General features: G+C 45.9%; 1 protein-coding gene across 1 annotated transcript; it reads right to left on the bottom strand.

Moving 5' to 3' along the window:
- Window positions 1–6,646: 6,646 nt before the first annotated feature.
- On the bottom strand, window positions 6,647–10,531 carry LOC116972160 (actin, non-muscle 6.2). The gene is made up of 4 exons (XM_033019552.1): window positions 10,515–10,531; window positions 9,716–9,750; window positions 9,469–9,617; window positions 6,647–7,670 (listed from the first exon to the last, which is right to left on the bottom strand). Exons 3-4 carry the CDS (start codon window positions 9,592–9,594, stop codon window positions 6,666–6,668), a joined length of 1,131 nt encoding a protein of 376 aa, XP_032875443.1. The 5' UTR covers window positions 9,595–9,617; window positions 9,716–9,750; window positions 10,515–10,531; the 3' UTR covers window positions 6,647–6,665.
- Window positions 10,532–10,741: the final 210 nt, after the last annotated feature.

Genomic DNA, 10,741 nt, shown 5'->3' with positions numbered 1-10,741 from the left:
AACAGGTTACGAAGAAGGGTCTTAACCCGAAATATCACTCATTTCTTCTTTCCAGAGAAGCTGCCTGTCCCGCTGAGTTATTCCAGCTTCTAGTGTCTAAATTCAGCCAAACGTCCATACAGACCAATATGCCCATCTAAGCTAATTCCCTTTACCCACATCTGGCCCATATCACTCTAAACCTTTCCATTCTACAAAGCTGTCCAAATGTCATTTAAAATCCTCTGCTTCTTTGCACAAGAAATGACAAAGATATTCCCTTTCACCAACACTTCATCTGCCGGACAGAACCGGTTCTTACCCTGATCAAATTCCCTATTGACTTTCTGTTTCCTGTAAATCAAAGGTGTAGCTATGGGCACACATGGGTCCAGCTATGCCATTCTTTTTGTTGACTACATGGAACAGTCCTTTTTCCAAACTTTGCCTTGTACCCCTCCCCAACTCTTTCACTGTTACATCAGTAGCTGCATCGATGCTGCTTCCTGCATCTGAACAGAACGTATCAATTTTATCAGTTTGGCTACTAACATTTACCCAACTCTCATACTTACTTGGACCATTCCTGACACTTTGTTCCCTTTTCTGAATTTCTCTGTCTACATCTCAGGAGACAATTGACCCTCTGACACATATTCAGGGCCGGATTTAGATGAAGAGAGGCCCTAAGCTATTTCACTTGTGTGCCCCCCCCCCCCCCTCCCAATCCGCCACCCCCACGACTAGAGGACCATGACTACCAGACAGTGACAGTGTGACACTTTTAGATCCTACTGTATGTTGTAATAAAACAGTTGGTTTTAAAATACATATTGGATTCATCGCCGAGCGGGCGATGCCTTACCTGGAATGCCGTTTGAAGCTCTGGAGCGTTGGGCCTGCTGCTTCAACATCATGGAGCTGTGGTTTGCGGAGCTCCCAGCCTCGGGCCGCGCTGATTTCAACATCGCGGAGCCCTGGGATCCCTTTGCCGAGGGTCGCCAGCGTGAATCTCCACCCAGCTCAGCCTGTGGACTTCGGGAACCGCGGTCTCCGGTAGGAAGTGGGCGATTCGGAAGTCCAAGCCGCTGAGAATGTTCTCCCGTTCCGACGTCGGATGGTGACCCCCAAATTTCATTGTACCAATGGCCATGAGGGAGGTCCAAGAGGAGGGGGTCCGTTGGAGATGGGAAAAGGGAAGATCAATGGGGGCGAGGACTCCTTCCCATGGAAGAACGGTGTGAGGCGGAGGCGACGGAAGAAGAGCTCCAAATCGCGGCGGGCGCGGATCTCATTGAGGTGGGGACGGAGGGGAACAAAGGCCTCTGCTGAGGACCGACCATTCGGTATCTGAGAGGGGGAGGTCAGGGGGGGGATGGTGAACACATGGCAGGGATGGGGGTTGGGGCTGGAGGAAGGCAGGTGAGTGGACTGAGGCCAAGGTGATGTCTGGTGGAGGGGTGGTGAGTGGTCGGGGTAGGGGGGTATGAGGACTGTAGTGTGGGCGGGGAAGAGCTGGGGTCACATGGTTTGAGGGGAATGGGGAAGACCCAGTGGAACAGCCACTGAGATTACCAGGATTGGGGGGACCTAGCACCAGGACCCAGCGCAGTCAAACCCAGGGGAGTTGGAGTCTGCAGTGTGGAAACTTCAGGCCCGGTGCTGAGTCCAGGCTGCCGGTAAGGCGACGGCTGCGGGCTGCTGGAGGGCGGTGGAGTGGCGAAGGTCAGCGGGCAAAGAGTAGGAGGTCCCGGTGGGCGGATGGTCGATGAGGTTAGACGGGTCCGGTGAGGCAGCAAGGTGAGCAGGCCCCCCCCTAGATCTCAAGGCCCTAAGCTTAAACTTGTCTAGCTTATACATAAATCCGGCCCAGCACTTATTATAAACCCACTGATTCCCACAGCTACCCTGGCTACACCTCATGTAAAGATGCCATCCTTTTCTCCCAGTTTCTCCGTTTCCACCACATCTGCTCTCAAGATGAGGCCTTCCACCACAGAACTTATGAAATGCCCACTTTTTTTAGGAAGTGTGGCGTCCCTTCTATATTGTTGATGGAGCCTTCTCTCACATTTCCGCCTTTCCTGATGCAGCATTTCAACCTGAAACCACCCCTACCACCCTCCTCCACAGATGCTGCTCAATCCACTGAGTTCAGGAAGTTTGTTTTTTTGAACTGGAAATAAACATCTGGTCTTTTAAAATATAAAGTTCTTCTCCACCCTAGTCACTCTAAGCGAAATCATCTTTCAACTTCAACTTTTCTCCATTGAATTCCGAGACAGCTTTAATCTCATGTGTTATCATGGTTTCCATCTGTTTGCATTGGGAACTGTGCTATTAAGTGCTTGGTACACTGCTCTGAAAATTCTTCTCTATCATTTATTGTTTTCTTCTTCTTTCAAAATTATCTTTAAAAATTGCCCTTGTGTTTACCTGCATAGCTCAGCGTGATGTATTGTCTGAATATGAGTCCATGCAGCATAGGAATAAGGAGCAGGATGAGACCACTCAGCTCCTCAAGTCATCACCACCATTAATTCTTGAAGAGCATGAAGGTGGATAAATCCCCAGAACCTGATGGGATTTATCCCAGGTTATTGAGAGAGGCAAGATTGCAGGAGCCTGGATGTAATCTTTGCATCTTCTCTAGCCAGAGGCGAGGTCCTGGAGGACTGATGAATAGTTAATGTTGTTCCTTTTTTTAAAAAGGGAAGTAGACAGAATCCGTGAATTATAGGCTGAAGAACCTCATCTCAGTGGTAGGAAATTGTTAGATGGATGAAGGGGAGCCAGTGGATGTATCGTATCTAGACTTTCAGAAAGCCTTTGATAAGGTCCCGCACAGGAGACTGGTGGCTAAAATTAGAGCACATGGTATTGGGGGTAGGGTGTTGACATGGATAGAAAATTGGTTGGCAGACAGGAAGCAAAGAGTAGGAGTGAACGGGTCCTTTTCAGAATGGCAGGCAGTGGCGAGTGGAGTGCCGCAAGGTTCGGTGTTGGGGCCGCAACGGTTTACCATATATATTAATGATTTGGAAGAGGGAATTAGGAGCAACACTAGCAAGTTTGCGGATGACACAAAGCTAGGTGGCAGTGTGAACTGTGAAGAGGATGTTAGAGGTTGCAGGGTGACCTGGACAGGTTGAGTAAGTGGGCAAATGTGTGGCAGATGCAGTATAATATAGATAAATGTGAGGTTATCCACTTTGGTGGCAAAAACAAGGGGGGAGATTATTATCTCAATGGGGTTAGGTTAGGTAAGGCGGTGGTATAGTGAGACCTGGGTGTCCCTGTACACCGGTCACTGAAAGTTGGCGTGCAGGTACAGCAGGCAGTGAAGAAAGCTAATGGAATGTTGGCCTTCATAACAAGAGGATTTCAATATAGGAGTAAAGAGGTTCTTCTGCAGTTGTATAGGGCTCTGGTAAGACCACATTTGGAGTATTGTGTACAGTTTTGATCTCCTAATTTGAGGAAGGACATCCTTGTGATTGAGGCAGTGCAGCGTAGGTTCACAAGATTGATCTCTGGGATGGCGGGACTGTCATATGAGGAAAGATGGACAAGACTGGGCTTGTATTCACTGGAGTTTAGAAGGATGAGGGGAGATCTTATAGAAACATATAAAATTATAAAAGGACTGGACAGGCCAGATGCAGGAAAAATGTTCCCAATGTTGGGCGAGTCCAGAACCAGGGGTCACAGTCTTCGAATAAAGGGGAGGCCATTTAGGACTGAGGTGAGAACATTTTTTTTCACCCAAAGAGCTGTGAAATTGTGGAATTCCCTGCCACAGAGAGCAGTGGAGGTCAAATCATTGGATGGATTTAAGAGAGAGTTAGATAGAGCTCTAGGGGCTAGTGGAGTCAAGGGATATGGGAATAAGGCAGGCACGGGTTATTGATTGGAGACGATCAGCCATGATCACAATGATTGGTGGTGCTGGCTCGAAGGGCCGAATGGCTTCCTCCTGCACCTATTTTCTATGTTTCTATGTTTCTATGTTAGAGAGGATACCTCAGGATAGGATTTTTCCTATTTGGAAGAGAATAGGTTAATTAGGGATGGTCAACTTGGCTCTGTACATGGCAGGTCACGTCTTACTAACTTGATTGAGTTTTTTGAGGAAATTATGAAGGTGATCGTTGAGGTTGTTATCCACATGGACTTTAGCAAGGCATTTGATAAAGTCTCCCATGGTGGGCTGATCCAGATTACGATGCACGGGACTAACAGTGACTTGCTCGTAATGGTTCAGAACTGGCTTACTGATAGAAGACAGAGGGCTGTGGTGAAAGGATAATATTCTGCAGGAGGGTTGTGACCAGAGGATTTCTGCAGGATCTGTGCTGGGACCGCTGCTGTTTGTAATATATATATAAATGACTTGGACTCAAACGTAGACTGGTTGGTTCGTAAATTTGCAAATTACGCCAAGATTGCTAGGATCATGGACTGAGAGGAAGGCTGTCAAAGTGTACAGTGGGATCTAGATCAGCTGCAAATATAGACAGAGAAATGGCAGATGGAGTTTTATCCGAACAAGTGTGAGGTGTTGCACTTTGGGAGGTCTAATGAAAGAGGAAAACATACAATTAATGGCATGACCCTCAACAGCATTAATGTATAGAGGGATCTTAGTGTTCAAGAATATAACTCCCTGAAAGTAGCAACACATGTAGATAGTGTGGTAAAGAAGACATGTGACTTCATTCAGAGGTTGGGGTATTAAGTGTAAGAGTCAGAAAGACATGATGCAGCTTTATAAGACTCCTTTTAGGCCACATTTGGAGTATAGTGTGCAGACTGGTAGCTGCATGGCAGGAAGGATATGGAGGGGTTGGAAAGGGTCCCGGGGAGGTTTAACAGACTGATGCCTGGATTAGAGGGTATTAGCTGAAGGTAAATGGATAGGCTTGGATAGTTTCCTCTTCAACATTGACTTCATACTCTGTCCCTTCTGCCTCCCGTCCTCATCATTGGCTTGAGAGCTCTAATGTCACACCAGAATTCATGCGCTCTTCCACTCTTAAACCACCACTCTTTTTAAAAAATCAATCATTTGATATCTTCCATTTGATCACCTCCAAATCCTCAATATGATCAGGTTAGACTGCCCTTCAACTCCATCTACTGCCCCAATTCTGTAGCTCACATTTACATCCCAAAAGTTCAGTTAGGTTCCATCTTCAGTTCCCTTGGAGAAGAGTTGCCAAATATCTCCCCTGATGAGCCCATTTGTGTTGGTGTTCTGCAGACAAGCAACTGCAGATGCTGGAATCTTGTGTCCATGGAGGGAATGGCCAGACAATATTTCAGGAGAGGACGAGAAATATCATCTGTCCACTTCCCTACATAGATGCTACCTGATTCGCTGTGTTCCACAGTATGTTATTTTGCTCCTCCAGTGATCTCTTTGACCAATTATTTCCTCCCTACAAGTAGAGAAAGAATCACTTTATTTTACCCCCTCACCCTCCTTCCCTGCATCACAACCTGATAACTTGTATCAGACAGAGACAGGTGACTTCCCCTTAATTACTCCTGTATAATTGCAAATCTGCATGTATATGCAAAAGCAGCACGGCGAGTTGAATGAATTGCATTGCTTTTTGTCAATTTGACACCTGGTGAGAAACAAGATAGACCCAAAAAGCTGGAATAACTCAACAGGAGAGGCAGCATCTCTGGAGGGATGGAATGGGTGACGTTTCAGGTCGAGACCCTTCTGCAGACTAAATGATGAGTTAGAGCAGCCTGAAGAAATTTTGCGACCCAAAATGTCACCCATTCCTTCTCTCCAGAGATGTTACCTGTGCCACTGAGTTACTTCAGCTATTTGCGTCTCTCTTTGCTTTAAACTAGCATCAGCGGTTCCTCCTTACACACAAGAGTCATAGAAAGACTGAATAAGGGCCCCAACCCAAAATATCACCAATCAATGTACTCCGACCCACTGACTTACTCCACCACTTGTGTTTTTCATAGCGTTATGAGGTGCAAGATCAAATTCCAAAACAGAAGAGATTTTGTTCAAATGCATCATTTATTAAACCTTTATGAATGGCAGATAAAGATACAAATTCATTGTTTAACATGCTTTTCCAACCTTCCACAAGAAGTTACTTTTCCTAGAACCACCACTTGTTAAGTGGTTCAATCTTCCCATTGGCTCATCTACTTATCAGAGCAGCAGCATTCCATTACCAAGTAATTAAGTAATGGGGAAAATTCAACCACTGAGACATGGTAAACCTGCACAGGGAGATTGGCTTCATTGTATGAGATCCTCAGTAGAATTTTATGGACATATCAATTACATTTGGCTTCAGTGCAATTCATGTTGGTGACCATCAACACTCTTTTGTCAGTTTCAAAACTTCATACTGGAGCAGCAGAATCTCATGCAAGGGTGGGCTGCAGATGTCACTGGCTCAGAGTTCAGGTCAGAGTCTCCAGTAACTCAAAAATACGTAAAGGTCAACGCGAGTGATTGAATCCCAAATTGTTCTGAATCTGCACCAGGAGACTTTATGAACTATGGTCACCCCTGCCCCCACCCCCCCCCCCCCTGCATGCCAACCTCCAAATGTTGGGCAAACAAATTGAGAAGAATATAAAAAAGTGATATTTCAAATACAAACGTAGGCAACATTATATCAGTTCTAATCTCCAGTGAATTAGAAGCACTTGCGATGGACAATGGAGGGACCAGACTCATCATACTCCTGCTTACTGATCCACATTTGCTGGAAGGTGGAGAGAGAAGCCAGGATGGAACCTCCGATCCACACTGAATACTTCCTCTCTGGTGGAGCAATGATCTTAATCTTCATGGTAGGCGGTGCCAAGGCTGTGATTTCCTTCTGCATCCGGTCAGCGATCCCTGGGAACATGGTGGTTCCACCAGACAGGACAGTGTTGGCGTACAGATCCTTCCTGATGTCCACATCACACTTCATGATGCTGTTATAACAGGTCTCATGGATCCCAGAAGATTCCATCCCAAGGAAGGAGGGTTGGAAGAGGGTTTCTGGACACCTGAAACGCTCATTGCCGATGGTGATGACTTGACCGTCAGGGAGCTCGTAGCTTTTCTCCAAGGATGAGGAGGAGCTGGCTGTCTGCATCTCAGATTCAAAATCTAGGGCCACATAGGAGAGCTTCTCCTTGACGTCACGGACAATCTCCCTCTCGGCCGTGGTTGTGAAGGAGTACCCACGCTCGGTCAGGATCTTCATCAAGTAGTCAGTGAGATCCCGGCCAGCCAGGTCCAGACGCAGGATGGCGTGTGGCAAGGCATAGCCTTCGTAGATGGGCACAGTGTGACTCACACCGTCCCCAGAGTCCATCACAATGCCAGTGGTGCGGCCAGAGGCATACAAGGACAGCACAGCTTGAATGGCAACGTACATGGCTGGGGTGTTGAAGGTCTCAAACATGATCTGGGTCATCTTCTCCCGGTTGGCTTTGGGATTGAGTGGAGCCTCTGTGAGGAGGACAGGGTGCTCCTCTGGGGCCACTCGCAGCTCATTGTAGAAGGTGTGGTGCCAGATCTTCTCCATGTCATCCCAGTTGGTCACAATCCCGTGTTCAATTGGGTATTTCAGGGTCAGGATGCCCCTCTTGCTCTGGGCTTCATCCCCAACGTAGCTGTCTTTCTGGCCCATTCCCACCATCACACCCTGGAGTGGAGAAATTGCAGTGGATGATTCAATATTAAATCAGGAGCTTTTGAGCAACAGCAAATTATCAAAAGTTCCTAACACACAATCTACATAGAAACCATTCAGACAAAAAATGCTTTCCACTAGCCACCTCAGGTTTGGAATCATGACGATAAAATAATCTCAGAAATTATGAAAGCATGATAGTAAGACTCAATTTTGAATGTGGGAAAACTTTAAATGCATTTTCAGGACGGTTGTTCAGGGAGTGAAATATATATCAAGGTATCAGCTCGATTACATGCTCGAAGTTCATGGACAATCCCATTGCAACTTTGGTCACCCTCCTGTAGGAAATATACCATTACGGTGGAATGAGGGCAGAAAATGTATGTTGTGGCCAGGACAAGTTATGGGGACAGATTGGGAAGGCTAGGACTTTATTCTTTGGAGTGTAGGAGGCCAGGGGTGGGGGTGGATATTATAGAAATATATAAAATCATGAGGGTGACAGATAGGAAGAATGCACAGTCTTGTACCCAGACTAGGGGATTCAAGAACTAGAGGGCATAGGTTTGAGAGAGGAAAATCATTTAATAGGAACAACTCCCACCTCCCCCTCCCCCCCCCCCCCTTACAGGTTGGTGGGTATGTGGAATGAGGCGCCAGAGAAAGTAGTGGGGGCAGGTACTATATGACTTTACAACATATTTGCACAGGTATGTGGATAGGAAAGATTGAGAGGGATAGAAGCCAGGCCCAGGCAAATGGAACTAGCTTAGATGGGGCATCTGTCAGAATGGACAAGTTGAGCCAAAGGGCTATTACTGTGCAGTACGACCATGACTAACATCAACTCTGCATTCCCAACTACCCACAGCATCTTTACACACTATGCCTACCAACCACTAATTTAAATATTTAAACATTTTGCTGCCACCACCTTTTGTGGAAGAGTTACTAATACACAACCTCAAATTTTCCATCTTAAAAGGCTAGCTTATATTTAAAAGGGCTTTGCAGTCTTAACTCCTCTAGTATCTGCAGAACCTCCGGGCAAAATGACTTGCAGTCCCATTGTTCAAATTGAAGGAAAGTGCTGGACACTGCCAGTGATCAGAGACACAAGAAACTGCAAATACTGGAACCGAGAGCAAACATTACAAGGCAGACAATATATTGTGTTGTGACCCTTCTTTAGATTGATGGAGTAGGAGGGCAACTAAAAAGGTGGAAAAAAAAGACACAGGCAAGAGCATTATCCATAAGAGCAGGTGTAACCACATTTAATGAAGCAGAAGCACATCTCAGATGTCCAAGAGTGGAAAGCCCTATCAAGGGAACAGATGCAGCAGAAACAGGATGACATTTTTGATTGTAGTCAGTGGTCACCAAGCTGAGAGAGACAGCGGCAACATTTAAACAAGCACTGCAGTTCAGCCAACCTGTTGAAACAGGTATCACTGGAGTCATATTTTAACAAATCGTTTGCCACAGTGGCAACAGTTACAAAATTCACCAACTACCAACCCAAGGACTAAAGCACTCAAGACAGAAGTACCATAGATAGAATATCCTGAGCTGACCAAGGAAAATTAGAATCACTCCATTGACCAATTTCCTGCTCCTCCTGCCCCCGAAAATATATATGTTCAGAAAATATCAAGACACGCTTAGATAGGACATTCCATTCACATCTACAGCAAGTAAACAGATAACGCAAAGCATGGAATCACACCAGGACTCAATGCCATGTCAGATATTTCCCACATTTAATCTTATGCTCGGAGTCAAGGCTTTACATTAAATGTCTCACCTGGTGTCGAGGCCTCCCCACGATGGAGGGGAACACAGCCCTGGGGGCATCATCCCCTGCAAAGCCAGCCTTGCACATCCCGGAGCCATTGTCCACTACCAGCGCAGCAATCTCATCATCAGCCATGGTTTACAGTGAGTGGGAAGTGACTGAAACGGAACAAAAATCCATTATTGTTGAAACAAGAACACAGTAACCAATACACTAGATCAGCAATTCATCATGACCAACCCAATCTATACTCTACCTCAGGTGGACAGGTATCAATGCAATCCTCAGGACGAGCTTCAGCACAACCTGCCTCCACCACAGCCCACTGTATTTAAGGAAGTGATGCTCCACCCACATTTCTATTGCGTGACTAAGCCAACCAATGGAAGCCAAGGGAGGTGTGTAAACCAGCCACTCGGCACCTGGAGTCTAAAGTCAATCACTGATCTAATCATTAATCCAGGTTTGATGGTTTGGTAATATTCACATTTAAAACAAATATTTTTTTAGGATAAATTTGGTCACGGGATGTGGACATTACTGACTAGGCTGACATTTATTCTTAATCCCCAGTTGCCTCTGTATTGATGAGGGTATTAAAGTGAATTACATTTGTGGGTCTGAACTGTCACATATCGGCCAGTTCGGATTTACAGTATTCCTATTCCTGAAGGATATCAGCAAACCAGAGGGATGTTTACAACAATCTTTATCTTCATTGATACAAGAATTTTAATTTTGTTGTTAATAAATTCATTAAATTAAATTTTCACGCAAACCATGGTGGGAATCAAACTCTGGCCTCCAAATGAGTGGTCCAGACTTCTGGCTGGTAATTCAGTAACATATCCAACCTACTGGCTTAAACCTTTTCGGTACCTTTTTCAGTGTGAATTGATCCTTGTTGGATTTAACCTCTTGCTACCCGGACATTACCTGCAGGCACAAGAGTCTGCAAATGCTGGAATTTTAAGCAAAAATTAAACTGCTGGAGTAACAGTTGGTCAGTCAGTATCTGTCGAGTGAAATGGGTTGACAATGTTTTGGGTTGTGACCTTTCTCTAGACTGATGTCTGCTGATGTCGGCACTGCGGGCACACCTTGAACAGGTGTCGCCAGCACTCTAGGGGTTAAACTATGTTCATTCCATTGGCTCGCAGGCTGCAGAGACTTTACCTTATTTGGTAATTAACCTGCATAGACTGCTGAGCCACACCTTGGGAGCTAAAGATGCGGAGCAAGCTCAGAGCTGCCTGTGAGCGAGGTCTTCCTGTCACAGTGA

The sequence above is a fragment of the Amblyraja radiata genome, chromosome 4 (genome assembly GCF_010909765.2).
Source record: "Amblyraja radiata isolate CabotCenter1 chromosome 4, sAmbRad1.1.pri, whole genome shotgun sequence".
Lineage (NCBI taxonomy): Eukaryota > Metazoa > Chordata > Chondrichthyes > Rajiformes > Rajidae > Amblyraja > Amblyraja radiata.
The sequence above is the reverse complement of the archived record's forward strand: the minus strand, read 5'-3'. Positions and strand labels throughout refer to the sequence as shown.

What these genes read in the sequence shown, in the direction of transcription:
- LOC116972160 (XM_033019552.1), bottom strand. Translation starts at nt 9,594, where the DNA reads ATGGCTGATGATGAGATTGCTGCGCTGGTAGTGGACAATGGCTCCGGG. An exon ending in TGGGGAGGCCTCGACACCAG is followed by an intron (nt 7,671 to 9,468) that starts GTGAGACATTTA and finishes TCTCCACTCCAG; the next exon opens with GGTGTGATGGTGGGAATGGG.